Genomic DNA, 22,523 nt, shown 5'->3' with positions numbered 1-22,523 from the left:
TAATAAATGGTATTTATAAAATATAAAAGTTTATAAAAGTCCCCAATATAAATAGCTTTGGATAATAATCAGAACTGAAAATATTACATATACTCGAAAATTCTTGTCCAATCGAATTCAAACAAAATCCAATCTCGAACCCTCAGATGAGTTTGTAATTTGTAGTGCTCGGTTTAAAAACAATCTCCAAACGTTCCGTCAGGTGGGCGACCAGATCATCGAGATCAACGGCGAGAGCACGTGGGACATGACGCACGGCCGCGCCATCGAGCTGATCAAGTCGGGCGGCAGGCGGGTGCGCCTCCTCTTAAAGCGGGGCACGGGCCAGGTCCCCGAGTACGGTGAGCCCGCATCGCATCTACGTTGTGGCTAACATCGCCCCGATGACGACGGGCTCGTGGGCTAATCCTGTCCTCTCTCTGGTCCGCTAACCGCCGCGGTGTGACTAACTGATTGCTCTAGGTTGTCGCCCCCCCTTCTTTAGGAATGGTATCTTCCGCTCACTCCATGTGCATGAAAAGTGACACGCATGGCGCCCCCTATTTCGTCCTCATGGGGCACCCCAAGGACACGGTTTGTGACCGAGCCAAATCTTCTTCTTCTCCTCACTCACTGTCGTGTGGTGTGTGTTCCTAACATTTTGAACCTCTTCCGAAGCCAAATAATATGAGAAAACGAGCTCTCGCTGTGCTTATTTGCATACCAAACAGTTATGCAAATCATGTTTGTTTTTTTTGTTTGTACTTTAGCGCACTAATGCTATGCACTTGTGTGGTGTTACGTCATCACGTGTGTGTTTTTGTGCATCCAGCAAAAGACAACAAAAAAGGAGCTTTTTTTTGGACATAAGTATTGCGACACACCTTTTTGAATCATCCATCCATGCATTTTCTGTACCGCTTTATCCTCACAAGGGCCGCGGGCGCGCTGGAGCGAGAGGCGGGCTACACCCTGAACTGGTCGCCAGCCAATCGCAGGGCACATATAAACAAACAACCATTTGCGCACACATTCACAGCGAGGAGCAACTTAGAGGTCTTCAGTTAACCGAGCACGCATGTTTTTGGGATGTGGGAGGAAAGCGGAGTCCCCGGAGAAAAGCCACGCAGGCACGGGGAGAACATGCAAACTCCACACAGGCGGGGCCGGGATTTGAACCCCGGTCCTCAGAACTGTGAGGCAGACGTGCTCACCAGTCACCCACCGTGCCGCCCCTTTTTGAATCAATTCATTTAAAATTACTAATTGTGCCCTGAGCTTAATTCTTCCTTTCGGACAATTATGTGTGTCGTTGACTCCGACACATTCCAGAATCGTTTCGCGTGTTGATTGAGTGCTGCGTGTCCCAATACTTTTGTCCACATCTTTTCAGTGCAGCCTGTAAAAAGGTCGGTGTCCGCTGTTAAATGGTGTTGGAGTTGCCATGGTAACCATTGGGTTTATTAAGCATGCTGCATGTCAACATGTTGTAAAAGCGGACCCGATTTTAGAAAAATAATGACAGGACAAAAATTAAAATTGAAAGGCCGCATACAGACAACTCCTTTGGTAATGTGTGTTTACACGTCAAAGAAAGCGCCAGAGTGTCAAACATTTGCGCAGTCACCTTTAGTTTAAGCTTCAAGGAGACACAGGTGTGTACAGCCTTGCTTGTGCTCAAACTTATTGATGCTAATGTTCGCGTTGATGTCGCCGCCGCCGCCGCCGCATGCCTTTGAAGTAGTGCTGAAGCGATGAATTGAATGAGCAACAACAAGTGTTTGTTTAGTGGTGCGAAATCAATTTTGATCTGATGAATCGATGGGATCGTCAGGACTTAGTAGTGCTTCCCTGCGGCATGCGTTGAATTTTCACGGCACGCCGGGTGTCGCGGTGGCATGCTTCCGTGGTGGCGGTCCGCTCTTTTTCGCCGTTCCTGACCCGTCGTCCGTGCCGCGTCTCTTCCAGACGATGGCGCCTCACGGGACGCTCGCCCTTCAGCCTCTCCAAGCCTGCCGGAAGTAGCCGCGGCGCCGGCGGCGAGCGTCGGGAGAGACGGCGGTAGGTCCGCCCGCGAGGGTCGCGTGGGCGAGGAGCGCAGAGCCGTGCGAGGACGCTCCAACGAGAGAATTGCCAGAGAAAGCGGCTTTCCCGCCACTCCCGCTGTGCATGCGAACGGGAAGAGCGGGCCGGGCCCGGAGCCCGGGCGGGAATCGGCGGCCGGGAAGTCCGCCGTCTCTCCGGGGCCCTGGAAGATCCCCGGATCGGACAAGCTTCCCGGCGCGCTGCGGGCGGGAACGTCAGGCAGATAACCCATCGACCGGGCTCCTCCTCCTTTTATTTATTTGACTCCAGACTAAGTTATTGGACACCCTCCACCTTAAAAACTGGACGTTCATCCACTTTTGTTTGGAGAAATCAGCCGAACTGAGAAGCAATCAAATGTAAGCAGCTTTTTATATGAGAACTCGGACACAACGGGGTCTATTTTCTCGGACTTTGCCTTAACCGGACTGCGCGGGCCCAACAACAATCACCGTGTAAATAAGACAGAAGGCTGAGAAACGACGCCGAGGAGGGCATGGAGTGCCTTAGGAAGGAGCGGAGACGTTTTTAAAAAGGCTGCTAGTAACCACGACGACCATACATGACGTACTGTGAATTCGATTATGTCACGAGCTCGTGTGCTTTCATGTCCCACAGGTCCTTAACTGTGCCAAAACGGCTTGGCTCTTGTGCATTTTTTCGTACGATCAAGTCTGTACCGACAGCGGTGTTTCGAAGCGGGAGAGGTCGCGCTCGGTTGCCGCGGCGATAAGGGCCCATCAAGCACAACATAGAAGCGTCTTTGTCTTTTTCATCACTTTTGTTGGGCGACAAAAACCAAAACGTGTGTGTTTGTGTGCGCGTGCGTGTGTGTGTGTGTGTGTGTGTGTGTGTTGACAACGCACAGCTCAGAATCACTGTGTAGTGTAAAACAAACTATAAAAAAAGAAAAATTGGTGGTCACCGAGGCTTGTATGTAAGCGGAGCAACTATTTTTATTAAAGAAAAATGCAGCACTATGAAGATATTAACTTTTTGCGGAGTTCCCCGAAATCTTGTATGATACTCTGATGAATAAAATAAAACATTGACACAACAACAGCAAAGCTATGCGGGAAGTTATTGTGCGAAAACATGGTGAACTTTCTTGTCAAATCACGGAAAAACATCATTAAAAAATGTTGATGTATTAATGTTTAGGTTCAGTCACGTGCCGAATTAACCGGGGTGGTGGGTTTCAAAGCAGCAGTTAATTTTTATTTGTGGGAACCCCCACCCCGTGTGTATATTCGGAAGTTAGCGTTAAATTTGCACATTTTCAAATTTAGTTTTGTTCACGTTTGTGATTCATTATTCTATTGCACCATACGCCATGTTTAATCTTAAATTATGTGCAAAAAAAAGGCATATTTTAATGCAATCAGTTATTATTAAAGTGGCGAAACGAGCCATTGTACGACATTTGCATTGTTGTAGTATCCACATGTGTCCACACGAGGGAGCAAAGAATGAAAATGTCTTGTTTTTCCCTGAATGGCCACTGGAGGTCAGTGTCATCTCACATTCTCTTTCCTCATGGCGTTCGACGTTTATTTTTTTATTTAATTTGTTTTTGTCGCAATGATTTTGTTAATTCCTATTTCAAAGACGTGTGTGTGTGTACGTTTCATTTTTGCAATCTCCCAACTCTTTCTCCTGCTTTGGTTACCGTCAACAAGCTCTACTTCCCTTTTTTTTTTTTTTTTTTTTTTTACAACCCCAATTCCAATGAAGTTGGGACGTTGTGTTAAACATAAATAATAACAGAATACAATGATTTGCAAATCATGTTCAGTCTATATTTAATTGAATACACTACAAATACAAGATATTTAATGTTCAAACTGATCAACTTGATTGTTTTTTAGCAAATAATCATGAACTTCGAATTTTATGGCTGCAACACGTTCCAAAAAAGCTGGGACAGGTGGCAAAAAAGACAGAGAAAGTGGATGAACGCTCATCAAACACCCGTTTGGAACATCCCACAGGTGAACAAGCTAATTGGGAACAGGTGGGTGCCATGATTGGGTAGAAAAGGAGCTTCCCTGAATTGCTCAGCCATTCACAAGCAAACATGGGGCGAGGTTCACCTCTTTGTGAACAAGTGCGTGAGAAAATAGTCCAACAGTTTAAGGACAATGTGCCTCAATGTACAATTGCAAGGAATTTAGGGATTTCATCATCTACGGTCCATAATATCACCAAAAGGTTCAGAGAATCTGGAGAAATCACTGCATGGAAGCGGCGAGGCCGAAAACCAACATTGAATGCCCGCGATCTTCGATCCCTCAGGCGGCACTGCAGCAAAAACCGACATCAGTGTGTAAAGGATATCGCCACGTGGGCTCAGGAACACTTCAGAAAACCAATGTCAGTCAATACAGTTCGGCGCTACATCCGTAAGTGCAACTTGAAACTCTACCATGCAAAGCAAAAGCCATTTATCAACAAGACCCAGAAATGCCGCCGGCTTCTCTGGGCCCGAGCTCATCTAAGATGGACCGATGAAAAGTGTTCTGTGGTCCGACAAGTCCGCATTTCAAATTGTTTTTGGAAATTGTGGACGTCGTGTCCTTCGGGCCAAAGAGGAAGAGAACCATCGGACTGTTCTGGACGCAAAGTTCAAAAGCCAGCATCTGTGATGGTATGGGCCTGTGTGAGTGCCAATGGCATGGGTAACTTACACATCTGTGAAGGCACCATTAATGCTGAAAGCTACATACAGGTTTTGGAGAAACATATGCTGCCATCCAAGCAACTGGTACTAGACTGGCCTGCCTGCAGTCCAGACCTGTCTCCCATTGAAAATGCGCGGCGCATTATGAAGCGTAAAATAGACACCGCACTGTTGAACGGCTGAAGCTGTACATCGAGCAAGAATGGGAAAGAATTCCACATACAAACCAACAATTAGTGTCCTCAGTTCCCAAACGTTTATTGACGATGTTAAAAGCAAAGGGGGTGTAACACAGTGGTGAACATGACCCTGTCCCAGCTTTTTTGGAACGCTGCAGCCATAAAATCCCAAGTTCATGATGATTTTCTAAAAGCAATAAAGTTGATCGCTTTGAACATTAAATATCGTGTGTTTGTAGTGCATTCAATTAAATATAGGTGGAACGTGATTTGCAAATCACTGGATTCTGTTTTTATTTATGTTTAACACAGCGTCCCAACTTCATGGGAATTGGGAATTGTTGCTCCATACTTGGTCGATTGAAAAAGGGGGTCATGGGCGCCATCAAAAGAACATGGGGTCTCAATTTTGATTGCTTAAGGCCCAAAACCATGGGTGGAGAACCTGCGGCCCGTGGGCCACATACAGTACTTGCATCACGTTCAATCTACAAACAAAAAAACCTACCCTGAGCGTGTATTATTCCACAAATCCTCATTATATGTGACGATAGTAAGGTGGTGACATATTGGAGGGACTTCTAAAACATGTTTCACTGGATGAAAAGGCTTGTTGGGGCAACACAAACCCCATTAGGTCCAGTGAAGTCTCATGATTTTCATTGTATGTTATGTTGCGTATGTTTCCTGGCTTAATGTGTGCACAATTTTCCGTCCTGACTGCACTCTGCACAGTTTAATCAGTCTCACAGCGACTGACTTGTCGGTGTCAGATATTATAACATGACAGACGTCATCTGCAGATGACAGTCGGGTTGTGTAGCCCGAAAAGGCCTGCTTTGAGCGATATGTTATCTTAAGGCAGTGTGCTCGGTACTCACACATGCCTGCACAGACACGCATACTTGACATTCTCCAGACATGACTGTTGCTCAGCCTGTTCTCCGCTCACACCCTCGTCATCACCGGCGAACATTTTGAGTGTTCTGCATACTGCTGGCTCCACGGATGACATCCTTGATTCTTTAGAAGTCTTAACCTAAAGAGGTGTACATTAGTTAAATTGATGTGGCTCCGTTCTGTGTTTGGCACACGCCGAATTAACCAGCGCGGACAATTACGGTGTCCCAAGTGCTTTTAACTTCCAGCAAACGCCTCGCTGCGTCCATACTGAGAAGTTCTCCGTCAGTCGGCGGAAATTTCGACAGAGTTTGGTCGCGGCGAGCCGAAAGAAAGCAGAGGAAAGGGGTGGGGCCACGGCTGGGGTGACACGTACCGTCGCCGCTCATTTAGCGTTGTGCGGGGCGGGCGCCGACCACATTTGTCGTCGTCTGGAGCCGGGCTGAGGTGGTTTTTTTGGGTTTGTTTGTTTGTTTGTTTGTTTTCCCCCCCTCCCTCTTCTTACGCGGCGGTGGTGAGAGCATCCGAGTTGGTCGAGGGGGGCCGGTGGGAGGAGGCAGAGAGACCGCAGCTGCCACACCGCACTGCCTCTTTTGACAGGCGCGAGAGGAGCGAAGCAAGCTCGCCGCTCATGTCTACGGTAAGAAGCCGTTTCTTTTTGGTTTTTTGAATCGCAAAGGGCGGGTTGAGTGTCGACTTCGGGCCCGTGTGGGACCGAGGAGGACCCGCGGAGCATCTTGGCTTTTTGTCGGCTGCGTGGTGGCGGCGGCGAGGCACCCACGCTCCTCGGCGGACAAATATATTTCGTTAAAAAGCATCAGCGTGATATTTCTGCACAATCTGCGTCGTTTTGTTGCTTTAAACTGGTGGGGTGCTTACTACGGAGGGCCTGGGGAGAGGGGGCGGATGTGGAGCCGCCCGTAGCCGTCTTTGGTCGCTGGGCGGCGGGCGACGGGAGAGGCAGTGAGCCGCCGATTAGCTCGCAGCCGTTAGCCCGAGCATACCGGAAGCGAGGACAGCAGCTTTCAAAATGAGACGTGTAAAGTGACATTTTAACACGACACCGTCGTTTCAAATTATATGATTTATTGTTCTTGCGATTTACGTCTTCAGTCGGAGCCCATTTTTAACTGAAACTTAGTTAGCCAGCTCGCTAGTGGTAGCCATTTCCTGACGTGTCGAAGTCGCACTCCCACTTCGAAAAGCTACTGTGACCGTAATTCATATTTTGGCTGCAGGTACGACACGAAATAATGACATAATGGGAATAATTCACAGAATAATGCAGGCGAAGTGTTCCTGTGTTTGTTTTCACAATTGGCTCGTGCACGCTTGTTCAGTGAACAAACCGGAAGTTGGCCTTGTATACCACGTCTGCTTTGACGAATCTGTTTGAATGGGATTATTTCGCTTCAAGTCAACCAGAACGTATAATGTGACGCTTCTGCTGTTTATATGATTATGTGACGTTTTTGCTCTGCGTGTCATGACTTAACTTTACTTGGATGTTTTTTGTTGTTGTAGTTTTTAAAGTTTTTTAAGGACACTTGCATGATAAATTGTAATACTAAGGGGAAACTAAGTGCAGAATTTCCCCCAACGGGCAGTTTCCCAGGGGTTCACCTTGCATCGCCTCCCCGCCGCACCCTCCCACAATGTGTGCTTTTAATAACCAGAGATGACGGGTGCTACACGGGTGGCACGACATTGAACCCCGACGTAGAAGGGCGTGGCGTTAATGGCGTGTCACCAGCCGGTGATGGAGAGGCCTGATTGGGACCAATGAGCGTCACTCACTGGCTGTCACCCAGTCCTCCATGCTGTACATGAACCTTAGCTTGAACCATGCTAATGCAAAGACGTAGCACGCGAAGTCACGTTTGCACCCAAAAATGGGCGTTTAAAAACTTGCCGGCAGCGGGATGATGAGACGTCGCCGAGTCTGCGTGAGTGTTTAGCCGTAAGCTGTGGCCGACACCAGCTCTCGTGCACTTTGTGTTTGATTGTATTCTGTGAAAATGCATAAAAAAAGAGAAGTCTGTCGCCAACCAAAACAGCAGCACCTACCGCAGAACTTAAAATAGTCTCTCACATGCATCTGACAGCGTCATAAACGTGCCCCCAGTACTCCAAATTTTCCCATACCAGCAACATGGACATGGGATAATACTTTGAAGCAGAAGACAACAAAGATCAGCGACCGTGACGTCCTTTTTAAGAAATGAAAGGTCAAATTCGCCTTCGAGACCTCTCGGCCGCGGCGGGCGAGTGTGGATTTCTCGGTCCGGGCCGGGCGGCAGATCGAATTCCAGAAGCGCAGACACGATGTCTGCCATGTTGTTCACAGGAAACCCTTTCTGGCGTCAACGTTCAGATATTTTCAGAATTGGGAATGGACATTTGACTGACTCGAGACACAGAGGAGGTGCGGCAGGAGTTTGTTTTCAAAGATGTATATTTTAGTGAGAATTTCTCTATTTTATTATTACTGTTGCTCGATTGCTGTTTTTATTTCAATATTGTTTTATGTTCGATATTTAACATGTGCAGCACATTGTTAAATTGGCAAATCGAAAATTGAACGAGGAAAACATGGTTTATTTTTTTGTTTTCGAATTCAACACTATTTCATTTGATTTTTTTACATATTTAAATTTAGCCTCAGATTTAAAAAGACACTTTTTGATAATAATTTTTTGAAATCAGCCTAAAATTGAAATACGTAAAATCTGGATTTTTCTTTTGGACATGTGAGGCTTCCGCCCAAAAGCAATGAAATATCGACTAGCTGGTGTCGTGTTCTTCTTCTTGAGACCACAAACCGGTTGACGGCGCCTCTGTCGGTCACAGCCGGGCGGGTAGCGCGCTCCATTTAGCCTCCGATGCCTCATAGCTAATTCCATCCCTCAGTAAACGCGGTCAGGTTTTCGTCTTTACATGCACGTCATGCTGGCTCCTGTCAGCTTGTGTTAGCATTTGTTGGACTATTTTAAAGCGGCTTGTTCTCTCCCCGCTCCGTTGTACGAGCGACTTCCCTTCAATCGCTCCGCCGCCAGCTTTCAAGCGTACTAACGCGATTGTGCCAGCGTTCTATCGCCCGCCGCCACTCTCGCCGGCTTTTGTCCGTCCGTAATGCTCTCAGCCCGAGTGCATCTGTCGAGCTCGGCCGTCTCCCGCGCACGCACGGCCCCGCCGGGTTCAGCTGCTAATGGAGGGCCGCGGGCATCGACGCAGTCGTCCGAAAAGTACTTGAAAATTCCACTCAAGTGCGGTACGTTGCGCCACTAGCCGTAGCGTAGCATCCATCCGGCATTTGAGGCGTTTAAGCCAGACACTTGTGGACACTGCAGGAACGTTTCCCTTGTCAGGTGCTAATCCGCGGCCAATTTGTGCTGCCCACCCACAACCGCCCCCGACCGGGTCCTCACGTCCACTGGGAATGTGCTTTGAGAGGGCCAGATAGTCTGGACTTTTATTTCGATGTGTGCAAGTTTCAGCGGAGGATAAATCAAACAAAGCCTTTCAAAGACGTGCTGTACTTCAATACAGCAGGCGGCAAGGAAGCAAGCGAGCAAACACGGCATTGTTTGGTTCTGCGGGCCGCGTTCAGCTCAGGGGGATTTGGTTTCCTCTTCGAGCGTTCGGGCCGACCTGCCGGGAATCTGCGAGACGGCGGATCCCGTGTACCGAACGAGACTTGACAAACGTGCCGGTGTCAGTTCGGCCTTGGAGAAATGTCACGCCGCCGCTGCCAGAAAATGCTTCCGGCCTGGTCGGCGGCCGGGCTTGGGATGTATCCTCGCTGCCAGAGAACTTCTCACCCACCGGGGACGGTTGGGGAAACTCTCCCAGGGTCCACACGACCACCAGTCCGTCAATCGCGGTTGAGATCTTGATTGACTGAGATCAAAAGATTGAGGAACATGAACCGGGGAACATTCACGACAATGACTCAAAAGATTTGGACATTATTTAAGAGGCTTTGTGTCTAATCTGGAAAAAAAATCACTTCTGTCCGTCAACCCTCTGTTCGTGTCTGACGGAACAACTCGTGATGCAGCAGAAAAACTCGCAATAAACTAGGACTTTGTCCTTTTTATGAAATGTGCTGTTAAACGGTCACGTTATTAACTTGTAGTTGTCCCGCCGTGCTGGATCGTGCAGGAAGTGTCCGCGCTCTTAAATGAACCGGCCGCCGCCCGGTTTATCGTATCGAGTTGGCCCAAATAATGGCGCACGCTCCATTACACTCCGCCGTCAAGCGGGATATGATCTAATTAAATTGCGGGGCGGGGCCGGATTGCTTTGCGTGTCGCCGGGAGCCGACCGGGAGAGGCGCGGCCGGGTCAGGTTCCGCCAGGCACCTGAGGCTAAAAGAGTCCGCCGTTATCCATATTTGCATCGGAAGAGGCGGTGAACGGGCGCCGCGCTCGTTTAAAACCGCTCGTAAAGCTGAGTCAAAACAGTCGCTGGTGGGAATTTTGGATCGTGCTTCCCGATCGGAATTGTTTTGGGATTATCATTTGGAAGTGCTCCTATGCTCTCCCGCTTGCAGGATCCGTGTGAAGGTCGGGACCCCGTCGGGGAGCAAGCAGACGTTCGGACCGGACCGCCGGACGTCACCCCCGTGGTGTCTGTCGCCGAATACTACGCCGGCAAGAACGTGCTCATAACGGGGGCCACCGGCTTCATGGGCAAAGTTCTGGTGGAGAAGCTGCTCCGGTGCTGCCCGGAGGTGCGGGCGCTCTTCTTGCTGGTGCGACCCAAAGCCGGCCAGTCCATGAAGCAGCGGGTCGACGACATGATGAAGTGCAAGGTGAGGTTGAAAAGTGGAGCCCGCCGTCGTTCCAAAAATACTCTCCGCGACTTGACGCTGGCCGAATGGAAAAGTTGACGGATCGCAGTCCTGGCGACGACTGGTCGGCCCCTCATCTGGTAGAACTGGTGTCGGGACGTTTGACTAGCAAGCTCTGGAGTCAACTCCTTTACTTCTTTAAGTCTGTTTTATGTTGTGCAGGTTTAAAAAGGTTATGATCCACTTTTGACAAAGAAGGAAGTATCTGTTCTCAAATGTAGAGACTAAAAGGAAAGCGAAATACTCCAAGTACAAATACCTGAAAAATGTGTTTAAAGTACAGTAGTACGGATACATATTTACGTCCCAGCACTGTTTGAGTCAAATCCTCATTCAAAACGCGATACTGATGCAAAACATACTGTTGATGCCACAAGAAGTTGTCGTACGTCGCTGGGGAAGATGAGCATCCAAATTGGTCAGAAAAAGAAAAAAATGGACGCGTCACCTCTAACCAGCAACTGTTGCCGGAGTGATTGTGCGATTTTTAAGAGTCTGTTGTGGGGGCGCAAGGACGGCCGGGTGGTGAGGCAGTCGAGGAGTGGGCGGGGGCGGCAAAGCGTGACTCATCGAGGCCCAGGAACGACGTCGCGCAAGGTGGGCCCGCGGCCTCAAACTGTCACACAACTGTCGTTCCGAGCCGGTTCTTTTGCCAAGAGGAGACCGAACCTGCGTTAACCTGACGTCCTTCCATTTCCACGCTCGAGCGTCAAGTGCCAGATGAGGGAGCGGGCGCTCTCCAGTCGCCCTTTCATCCCTTCTTGCACCTGTTGCTAGGTAACCGCTGCACATCCCGTGCCGCGGTGCCTTCCCGAGGATCGGAATCCCGTTGTGCGTTGCCGCACCGCTCTCGGGCCCTCGCCGGGTCCTCCTGTCGGGCGCTTTACGGCGGAGGCGTCCGGCGCACTGGCTCTCTTCTCTTCTCTTTGCTTTGCAGAATGCCTCTTTTTTCAACCGCCCACGACACACTGGCGGCCCTGTGCTCCCTGCGTCGGTGGGCGAGGTGCAATCCCGCAGGGCGGCTTCACGTGGGAGGAGTGTGAACAGCAGTCGGAAACAATGCGACGATCATTTCTCGTCTTAAAGCAAAAGAAGGTTTGGGAAGCGCATCTGTAGAGTTTCACTTTCTGCACACGAGGTTGAAGTATTCCAGGTTCCTCTCTGCCGCAGATCATCTTCGCGCTCCGTCTTTAGCGAGTGTTTCCTGCCGCCGCGGAAGATTATGTATTCCCGAAGAGGTCGGCGGCCATTGAATAATGCATTTGGCTGCGCCAGCGGCGTGACAAGATCACAACAAGGAGATTCACTGGAGACACAAGCCATGTTACACGCCCTTAAAAGCTTCACAAGCGGATGTCTGTGCTGCCGAGCAGCACCTGATGCGGATCCTGTTGCATGTGACGAGGCGGTAGTTCCTCCCTGGGGAGACGGTCAAAGGGGAACCAGGCGTAATAATGTGTGATTCTGTGTAATAATGAGGTCACAAATTATCTCCAGTTTCTGAAACAGATTGGCACGCTGTGTGTCGCCGGCGGAGTTATTACGGTTAAGAAACCATTGTTCCCGCTTTTGGCATCTGGATGAGAGCCACGGCCTGTCAGGCTCAGGTTATTTCAGGGTAATTGTTAAGATGACTTCAACACCTCGGAGTCGTGTAACCGCCATGCGGTTGCGCTCGCGGAGTTACGACTTCCTCTGTATGAGATCAGCGTGAAACGTTAAGCTGGAATGCGACGCCACCGGCATTTCGAGAAACTCCACATCTCGGATATATACCACTCTGCCTCTGGGTTAAAAGAAGAGTGGTCCGTCCAAGGACCAGCTAAAGCCTATTGTCCCATCTCGATTTTTTTCACGATTGCTCCCGTCGGCCGCCGCGAGCCGATTCTTCGGCTCCGTCGACCGCTCGCTCGGGCGGGGCTAGGCCGTCGCCGCCGACAGGTCGAAGGACAAAGGAAGAAAGAAAGCCGTGAGAGGAAAAACCCGTTCTGCGCACTCGCCTCGTAACTCGGCAGGGCTGTCAAGAGGGTTGACCTTTGAGCGCTCGGATTGTCACAATCAAACACATTTGACTGGGAGATCTTGACTTAACCCCGACCGCCTTCGACACTTCATGGAGGATGACGGGAGAATGATGCCGCACCAACGTTCCGTCCTCTCTTGAGTTTGATCGATCGGGGGCAAATGGAAAGAAGAGGTAGGAGTGACCACGAGAAATCTACGTGGACTTCGCGAAGACTACTCTGGACACCGGGAACGTCCTCAATGGCGACTCGGGTCGCCCGGCTGCAACGAGATCACCGTGAGTGTCTGGCCGCTTCCAGACCTCTTCACTAGAGATTTATTGCTCTGGTGGTCGTTAAAAAATAAATGTCCGGTACATAGAAAGTACAAACGGTTCTTCTCCAGAAGCGTCTTTATGCAGTGACCTTGTTGGAGGGCAAAGTGAGTGAGCACGAGACTGCAGGGGTTACTGTGTGGCGCTATTGTTTGTCAGTGACTGGCACCAAAGAGCTCGTTGACAATCCCACAGCGTCGCCCTTTTGCACAAAAGCCGCCGTTGAAGCTGCGCTGTCGTCCCCCTCGGCCCGACCTCGATGACCTTGCCATCATCTTTGCGGACGACTCCCCCGCCACTGAGGAAGTTGAGCAGCGGAAGACGTAGACCGACTTTGACAAGTCGCGGTCTCTGTTAAGACTGAAGTCGGTTGCCGGGCAGCTTTGGTGTGCGCCGAAACCCACTTGAGTCGGGAGTCCTTTTGACTTCGGTTTTCGGTTTTAACTGCAGGTTTTTTTTTTTTTTATTATTTACCAAGCCGTCGCTTGTCCATTGCCCCTAAGGAATTGCGGATGTAGCAGTGTTGCTGAGGAACCGCAGAGCCAAGCGAATCACAACAGTGTCTGCTCCAGCATTCCTGCGTTTTTGTCAACGTTTTTAGCCCCTCACACGACACAGCCGCCCCGCCTCCTCGGTGCCAGCTGCTGGCTGGCAGGGCCGTAACGTTAGCATTGCATAACGCTTAGTGCAGAAAACGCGCGCACCCCTCCCCCCCCACCACCACTGCCACTCGTTTCCAGGCGATGGCCTTACTGCGGCGCACGAACGCAAACAGCTGTCGGAGTCGGCATCTGCTCCCGTCAGCGGGGAGGGGGCGTTTCATAACCATCCCTCTTCTTCGCCTTCTCCATCTGCTGCTGCAGCATCCGACTGCTACCCGTCGCCCTCGGCAACCCACGCCGCCCGCTCTGTGTTCACAAAAGAATAGAACTCTTTATCAGGCAGGGGCGGGCTTGTGCGCACGCAGGGTTCACTTAATCCCTCGCCGCGTGTCGGAATGCCGCCCCGCAGTCAGCCGGCAGAAGCGTAAACGGGTCGACACGCCGGAAGTCATCCGCGCGCTTTGCCGGGCGGATCCGGTTCGGACGGGGAGGTAAATGCCGATCGGTAGCATTAGCCGCTGTTGATTACGAAATGTATGAAACCCCTCAAAAAGCCCCGTCCTGTGGTGACGCACGTTGACAAAAGAGGCTGACTCACCTGTGCGAGCGCTGCGTTTTCACCGGGAAACACGCCGCTGACGATCGTCCGCCGCACGCCTCCCTCCGAACGCTGACTCAGCTTGGAACTTGGTCACGTTGAAAAGCGCAAGCCCTCTGCGGCCGAATGAGCAAAGTCCAGCAGAATGAGTCTTCATGAGAAATATGAGCAAGTGAAGTGCGACGGTCGAAAGTTACAGGAATACAATCCCCAACTTTTGTTAGCTTTCCTGTAGCTGTTGTATTTCTGCTGTAACAGTTGCAATTGACTTTAATGAAGTGAGCCATCATTTCCAGCCTGCAGAACCTCGCTCCGTTAAATTCCCCCCCCCGATCCATTTACAATGAATTCGACTGTTTTTTGGGATTGAAAATGGTCGTATTTCACTCTGTCCCCTCTCGCAGGTCTTCGACCGCGTGCGGGAGGACGACCCGGGCTTCCACCGGAAGATCATACCCGTCAGCAGCGAGCTGACGCAGCCGGGCCTCGCCATCAGCCCCGAGGACGCCGACAAGCTGGCCGCCTGCGTCAACATCGTCTTCCACTGCGCCGCCACCATTCGCTTCGACGAGTCGCTCAAGTAAATATTTGATGTCGTTCGGGTTGGGTGGTGCGGGCAAAAATGAAGTAGTTGATATGAGAGAGGAAGTGTGAATCTTTCTAGTAGAAAGTGTGCACGAAGGCCCCGCCCACCTGAGCGCCACTTCCCGTTCTCCCTTTTGCCAGACACGCCGTGCAGCTCAACGTGATCGCCACGCAGGAGCTCCTCGGCCTGGCCCAGCGCATGCGCCACCTGGAAGCCTTCATCCACATCTCCACCGCCTATGCAAACTGCAACCGCAAGCACATCGACGAGGTCATCTACCCGCCGCCCGTCGAGCCCCGCAAGCTCATCGAGTCCCTCGAGTGAGTGAGTGGGCTGTTTTCGGAAAATGAGCACTGACAGGTTGCGCTTGCTTCGATAAACTATTTTGTGGATTTCTTAACATTTCATTTTGTCCTTTTAAAGGTCCCACATTGAATTTTCTGGCAATATTAATTGTGGAATTGTTTTTATTCGATTTTTTTGTTAGTCTGTTGTGTGGATGTATTTTATTTTCATTTATTTTACAAAGAAACATTTATGGCCGTATTTTTGGGGGGTTATATTTTATTTTGATTCTGAAGGTGAGATTTGATTTAGTGTGATTTTTTTTTTTTTTTTTTTTTTTTTTTTTTTTTTTTAATTTTTTAATTTTTTTTTTTGCATTTCTAAATTGACTTAATTTTTAGGTTGGATTTATTTTTTGTCTTATTCATTTTGTGAAATTAATTTGATTTTAATGTATTCATTTTAAAGGTGACAATATTTTTTTGGTTTTGGTTTTTTTTTTTTTTTTTTGGTTTTGTTTTTTTGTATATAATGAACCTTTATTTGTATCTTATCTATTCTAAAGTGTTTTTTTTTTTTTTTTTTTTTTTTTTTCCACGTGTAATTACGTATTTGGCAGCTTGTAATGATTCTCTTCCCACGTGTCCTTCGGCTTTCAGGTGGCTGGACGACAGCATCGTGCAGGACATCACGCCGCGCCTCATCGGCGACCGGCCCAACACGTACACGTACACCAAAGCGCTGGCCGAGTGCGTGGTGGAACAGAAGCAGGACAAGCTAAATATCGGCATCATCCGGCCGTCCATCGTGGGGGCCAGCTGGCAGGAGCCCTTCCCGGTGAGCCCTTCGCGTGACCCCTCGCCCGCTTTGCGCGGTGTGGATATCGATCTCGTAATCCCGCGCGGCTGCCCGGCAGCTTTTATCGTAAGTGGCCGAGGATTATGGCTCTAATTGCTTCACATGTGGGCCAGAAAGCAGGCGAGGGCGCTGTGGCGACAGGGAAAGTTCACACTTAAGCTGCTTTCATCTGTCCAAGACATCTTCAGCGGTCGTCGCCAAGGCTTTCCCGCCTGTCTGCCGGCGGGATTAGGTTTCCGAGACGATCTTCTCAGAACTTTGACGAGAGAAAAAGCAAGTTTTCTTACACTTTTGTCACCCAGGTTTAGACCAAGCCGCTTTCGATATTGTTGAGGAAATGGTTGACGCCAGCCGATTTTTTTTTATTTTTTTCCATGTCAATCTAATCTGCTCAAGGCTTCCATAATCAGTAGTGCTGGCCCTTGTAACATAAACTACAACAGCAATGGGACTGTTTCTTTTCCCGAAACGTTTTCAAATTCGTCCTCACAAGGCCAGAGCGCTGGCCCCCGACGACGTCAGCATTTTTCTCTCCTCTGATTGGTTGGTCGGTCAGAGCAAAACTGTAGCAAACTGCATTGCTTTAATAAAATGAATAATCAGCTTCCAATTAATTGAATAATGTACTTTGTCATGTAATTAGATAAATACTGATTCTGAACTGCTCCAGATCACATGGCGCAGATGCTTTGCCGTTTGATCACGTTTTTGTGTCGTACTGATGCTTTCCATAATGAAGTCAAATTCCATCGACAAATCATCCGTTTTTGAACATCAACCTCCGTCGGTGTGGACATCAAAAGTAAGGGAGATAAAAATAATACTTGTCCATCAGTCGTCGGTCATCTTGCGCGAGCGTCGGCCTCGCATCTTTTCCCGTCGCGCACGTTATTCAACCCGACGCAAGCCAGGCTCCTCGTTGGGCGTTCTTGGTGCATTTTTAATGCGGTCTAATTGACAATCACGGCGGCTGTTTCCCCCGCCGCAGGAAGTAACACGATACCGCCGTAACACAAGCGCGTCTCTGCCGTCGTTAATTGAACTCCTGTTCTCTCCTCAGGGCTGGATCGACAACTTCAACGGACCGAGCGGCGTCTTTATTGCCGTAAGTAAGCCTCCCTTGAACACACCACATACGCGCGCGCACGTGACCGTTTTGTCGTGCGTGTTTGTGTGTATGTCAGGCCGGCAAAGGAATCCTGCGCACCATGTGGGCCAACAACGACGCCGTGGCCGACCTGATCCCCGTGGACGTGGTCATCAACCTCACGCTGGCAGCGGGCTGGTACACGGCCGTGCACAAGTCAGTTGGTCCGCGATGCGTTGAAAGACCCGTTCAAAGTGTAGAAAATGACGCTAACCGCCTTTCCCACACTTTTCCCGAAGACCTAAAACGGCTCTGGTGTACAACTGCACGACCGGCGGCATCAACCCGTTCCACTGGGGCGAGATAGGTAGGTCCCGTCAAGTTGAGCTGCGTTGTATTTTTAGCTCTCCAAAATGTCCCAGCTGGCTTCGGGAATTGTGGCAGAAGCTCGGGTCGTCATTTTGTGTCCCCTGCTGCGCACTGGGAACGACAAGAAATGATCCGATTGTACTTAATTTGTCCGAAAAGTCATAATGACTTACGAGTAATGTTTTTTGTTCATCTAGCTATGCCAGTGACGTATAGTGACGGGCAGAATAATTAAATGCGCTTCCATTAGACGACCGAAGATACAATGAACCTGCATATTCGTTGGTTGCCATTCATACAACAGCCATTCATTGCCATTCATTCAATGGCCATTGTGCTGCGTCTTCCATTGTCAGCTCGTCAGGAGCGTTTTGCATCGCTTGTCAGTGTCACTGGAAAAATGGCGACCTTTTAATAGACAAGCGACGGACGGGGCGGGCCCTTTGAGAAAAATGAGAAGGACAATTTGATCCAAACTCCCAAGCAGGTTAGCAGCCGCTAAGAGGAAGTGCCTAACTATTCCTCCTTAAGCGAGGTCGTATCTCCAATCAGGAAAAGGCAGTTAGTCGTTTTGTGCCTGACGCAACCGGCGGCCCCCAGCCCCGGACGCCGACTTCTTGTTTTGTCTCAGCAAAGCGATACAATATCTCAGAGAGAGCTTCAGGAACAAGCTGACCTTTTTTATCCTCACGCTGCATTTTTTTTTTTTTTTTTTTTTTTTTTTTTTTTAAATTCTTACCTGTAGAAAGAAAAAGCGAAAACCTGTAAAACAATGAAGGAATTGGGAGACATTTGACTTGGCCACAGATACAACTAGGTCTGATTTTATTCATATATTACTATTATAATCAAATGTATTTTTTTTTATTTTTTTTTACAATACACAGCAGGCCGATACAAAATGAGCTGACAAAAAGGCCCACGTGCCGTACTTTGGACACTAACCAGAGTATTATTGGATGCCATGTCGTGAGGCTGTCAGATTAGCAGGTGTGCGGCAGGATATCCGGCTGGCGGCATGTCAGCGGGGGCGCTGGGGTTCACTTTTTTTTGCTGCTTCCCGTCAGATTAGAGAGTGCGCTGGAATTGCTATCAGATGGCCGGAAGCCGGATTAGGCGTCACCGTCGTCGTTGTCGTCACGAGAGAAAGAACAGCTAGCTAGCTAGCATTGGGGCTATTCTGCGCTCGTCTTCTATTTTGATGTATTTTGTATGCATCTTGGAGGGCCTCCAGCCCGCCGTCCCCTCGCATCTGGTCATCTCCTGATCTGCTGCCATGGTAACAGAAGCCCGCCGTGACGTAACGCCCGGCGGTCACGCGGCGCTCCTCCTCGGGCCTCGTTATTCCCGCTGCAGCCGGGACGCGCTCATTGTTTTTTTGCGCCCCTCCTCAGAGCACCACGTGATGTCGTCGTTCAAGAGGAACCCCCTGGAGCAGGCCTTCCGCCGGCCCAAAGTCAACATCACGTCCAACTATCTCATCTACCAGTACTGGATCCTGGTCAGCCACAAGTTTCCCGCCCTGCTGTACGACCTCGTCCTGCGCCTGACCGGCCAGAAGCCGCAGTAAGCCGCCGCGTTGGGACGTACGCTCGCTCACGGCATCGGGGAAAATGGTTCCGATCCCGTCTGTCGTGTTCTCGTGCAGGATGATGCGCATCTTCAATCGGCTCCACAAGGCCATTGGCCTGCTGGAGTACTTCAGCACCCAGGATTGGGAGTGGAACTCGGAGAATATTAGCATGCTGATGGCGCAGCTGAGCCCGGAGGACCGCAAGGTAGTGTTCACGACGCAAAAACATGCAGAAAGGGAGATATTTTGCTTTCTAGATGATATTTTATGGTCCTTTCCATGGGTGCTTTAACGACGGATGGTATCAGGTCAAAGCTGAACTAAATGTCTTGAAAATTCAGCCACCGAAACTCGTTTCACTTGGCAACATGAATCTTGGTACACATGCCAGAAAAGACGGAAAATCCGCAATTGCAATTTGAAGTGGCCCTTTGGGAATTTTCGATAGCTTCGCCGTGGTCGTCCACTATCAAGCAAACTTTGTCTTGTTTATTTTATACCGCCGTCAGGCTTTCAACTTTGACGTGCGCCAGCTCAACTGGCCCGAGTACATCGAGAACTACTGCATCGGCACCAAGAAGTACGTTCTGAACGAGGACATGTCCGACATTCCCGCCGCCAGGCAGCACCTGAGGAAGTAAGTTGCTCCAGTGACGAATGCAGCGGAGAAGCGCGATAAGGAGTGTTGCACTTGTATAAGCTGTGGTAATGGTAAACTGAATATATTTGGTTGGAAATGCTACAGAAACACATTTGTTTGGTGACGTTAATGTGTAGGAGCTAGCTTGAGTCAGTTGCACCCTCTGGTGGTCGCTTCCACTTAGTGAGCTGCCATTTGCTTTCAAATATTTCATCAAATTCTGGGTTGAAGCCAAAATTGATTGATTAATGCTAACCATTTATTATAGATTTTAACAAAAATGTATTATACATTTTTTTTGTTGTTAGTTTTTTTTTAATAATAATAAATATTGTATATATGTAACACAATGTGCCCCGTTTTGCAGATTGAGGAACATCCGCTACACCTTCAACACGGTGCTGGTGGTCTTCATCTGGAGGGTCTTCATAGCTCGCTCGCAGATGGCGCGCAACATCTGGTACTTTGTGGTCAGCCTGTGTTTCAAGTTCCTGTCCTACTTCCGCGCGTCCAGCACCCTGACCAACTGACGCCGCTTCCTCGGCGGGACTCGTAGGGGACGACGCGGGTGCGCCAGCCATGAGCGTCCACAAAACCCGTCCACCCTCAAAGTGTCATTGATTCTTGTTTTCCTTCTCTTAATATATGCAACAGTATGCCTTTTTCCTCGCCGCCGCCATTCTGCATACTTGCCTTCTGCTTCTGTTACTTGAAACTCGACGTCGAGTCGAGGAACTTTTCTTTTGTGGGACATTCGAATCTTGGTGGATATCTGCAGGTCTTCTATATCGTGTACCTACTGCCTTTTTGAAGATGACAACACGGAAAATTTGACTTTTTTCCTCATCCCCCAAAACCGATCTGCCGTCTTTCCTGCTGTTTTGAGCATGTGTCCACACCCCTTTTTTCCTCCTCTTTGTACTGACAATGAGTTTACTACTTTTTCATCTTTGTACACAAAGCTTTGCGCAGGGGACCTCAGCAGCGTATTATATACAAAAGAAAGAGGGGGGTTCATTTGGTGAGCCCAGCTTTTCCCAAGACGAACACACACAGATTGTTACAAAGTCAGATCTGCTTCCTTAAAGTAGGGAAATATTAGCGTTAAAAAGAAATGAACATAATGTATTGTGCTAATACGTTTCACTAGTTCAATAGGGAAAGGATCAAGGGGGAAAGTCCGATGTCAAAGATTTGATTCATGTGGAATGACAAGCTTGTGTTTGGTGTGAGAAAAGCAAAGGGGGATGAGTATTCGCCCCTGAGGGACACCATTGTGAATGATTTTGCGTGAGAAAATCGAAGTGGGACTCGTACAAGTCCCTGAAGAACATCTTAATTTTGATTGCTTTTGTGGGAAAATAGCAAAAGGGTCTGAAGCCACCGTCAATTTCAACGGTTTTGTGGTAGAAAATCTTAAGATTTAAGTATTCATTGCTTCAAAGAATGCTTCTGTATGAGTAAACAAAAGGGGCTAAGTACCAATCCCTAAGTGACACCTTCAGACCCGTTTTTAAACTTAACTGACAAGGTTGAGTTTAAAAACTTGGACAGGACCTACCGCTGTTCTTTTGAGTTATTCCTTTGTACTTGTTCTTAATTTGAAAGATGTGTAAATAGTTATTCTTATAAACTACCAAAAAATCATTTGGGACGTGTTCTAATCATGTCTTACTATACGCAAACAGTGTTGCTGACTCAACGCATAACAGCGACGAGCCATTATGAGTAAGCGAGAGGAAGAGAAAAAGGGACAAAAGCAAAAAAATATGCAACATCTATTTCTGTGTTATGATGTGAGCGCCCTCTTCATTTTCCAAAGAGGATTATGAGCCAAAATGTCGTCGGAGGAGCGCAGAAGGCCAAACTACTGTTCACGACGACTGACTCGAAACGTGACCAATGACTTCACCGGACTCCATCAAGATGTCATATTCACCGGTGTCTGTTGTTACATGTTGTTACAAATAAACCAGACGAGAGTGCGCACACGTGCAGTCCACTTTTGTACCGGCGGACGCTACAGTCGGATCACCTGCCTTCGTGTATGTTTCATGTCCATTTTTTGGAATATGTTAAAATGTCAGTAGACATGCGTGTGTGGTTGTTGACAGACAGTGATTATCTTTGTGAAGTCTTTTTTTTTTTTTTTTTTTAAATAAAATCCGCAAATGGTGCAGGTGTACCTAATGAAGTGGCCAATGAGTGTATTAACTTGTTTTTATATTATTTTTCCAAATGGAGATGTTTTAGGTGAGGACAGGTCCTCACCTCAATCTATTTATGCAGTAAATAAATCAAATTGATACATTTTTTATTTAATTCGTTTTAAATAAATTAACACCAAGAAACCTTAAATATATAATATATCATGCTTTATATTCTTGAAATAATTAAATGTAGTCTCAAGAACTTTGAGATCATTAAATTTTAATTGAATTAAATTTGGCCTTCACGTCGTTTTGCAGGTCATTGCATTAAATACACATTTTTAATACATGTTCGCCCGATACAATTTTATTTATCACCGTATTTAAAACTAATTTGAAAGTGTGCGCCATCATAGCGTGATGACGTCACGGGCTTACGTGCAGCATAGCCAGAAGAGGGCGCTGCTGTCACGCTGAAACGAAGGCGGGGATTCAATTGAATGCTTGTAAAAGCAAAGCCTCTAAATTGTTAGTAATATTAAAAGTGGGCTTAGTTGTAATACTTACGTCTTGTGTTAACATGGCGTTTATCTGTTGTACGGCTTATTTTGAGGCGCTTTTAAAGGAGCTCCAAGGGCTGCTTGCCTCTGCAGGGTTACAACAGATGGGCGTGTGGGGGCGCAGGAGGATGATGAAACTGAGGGGTGGTCGGCAGTGCCCACTACCCCCCTCCCATTGCCAATCACCGCACAGGCACGT

At 48.6% G+C, this 22,523-nt stretch overlaps 2 protein-coding genes across 17 annotated transcripts in view; both read left to right on the top strand.

Moving 5' to 3' along the window:
- Window positions 1-3,116, top strand: part of magi2a (membrane associated guanylate kinase, WW and PDZ domain containing 2a) — a 66,316-nt gene extending 63,200 nt beyond the window's left edge. For 13 of the 16 annotated variants that reach the window (XM_061667177.1, XM_061667173.1, XM_061667178.1 and 10 more), the window contains 2 exons: window positions 203-341; window positions 1,948-3,116. In XM_061667177.1, coding sequence (XP_061523161.1) covers window positions 203-341; window positions 1,948-2,291 — 483 coding nt within the window. In that variant the 3' untranslated portion in view covers window positions 2,292-3,116. Of the gene's footprint in view, window positions 1-202; window positions 342-462 lie in introns of all 16 variants that reach the window. The other 3 variants (XM_061667171.1, XM_061667174.1, XM_061667170.1) reach the window with 3 other exon arrangements.
- Window positions 3,117-6,189: 3,073 nt separating this feature from the next.
- On the top strand, window positions 6,190-21,745 carry si:dkey-97m3.1 (fatty acyl-CoA reductase 1). Its single transcript, XM_061667188.1, has 12 exons — window positions 6,190-6,463; window positions 10,379-10,639; window positions 14,621-14,796; window positions 14,943-15,122; window positions 15,747-15,924; window positions 17,006-17,050; window positions 17,130-17,248; window positions 17,332-17,399; window positions 18,796-18,967; window positions 19,050-19,179; window positions 19,484-19,611; window positions 19,982-21,745. The coding sequence occupies exons 1-12, from the start codon at window positions 6,455-6,457 to the stop codon at window positions 20,142-20,144; spliced, it is 1,629 nt and encodes a 542-aa protein (XP_061523172.1). The 5' UTR covers window positions 6,190-6,454; the 3' UTR covers window positions 20,145-21,745.
- The last annotated feature ends 778 nt before the right edge of the window (window positions 21,746-22,523 follow it).

Source organism: Phycodurus eques, chromosome 22 (assembly GCF_024500275.1).
Source record: "Phycodurus eques isolate BA_2022a chromosome 22, UOR_Pequ_1.1, whole genome shotgun sequence".
Classification (NCBI taxonomy): Eukaryota; Metazoa; Chordata; class Actinopteri; order Syngnathiformes; family Syngnathidae; genus Phycodurus; species Phycodurus eques.
This window is presented reverse-complemented; position numbering and strand designations above follow the sequence as displayed.

What these genes read in the sequence shown, in the direction of transcription:
- si:dkey-97m3.1 (XM_061667188.1), top strand. An exon ending in CGCTTCGACGAGTCGCTCAA is followed by an intron (nt 14,797 to 14,942) that starts GTAAATATTTGA and finishes CCCTTTTGCCAG; the next exon opens with ACACGCCGTGCAGCTCAACG. An exon ending in TGGTACACGGCCGTGCACAA is followed by an intron (nt 17,249 to 17,331) that starts GTCAGTTGGTCC and finishes CTTTTCCCGAAG; the next exon opens with ACCTAAAACGGCTCTGGTGT.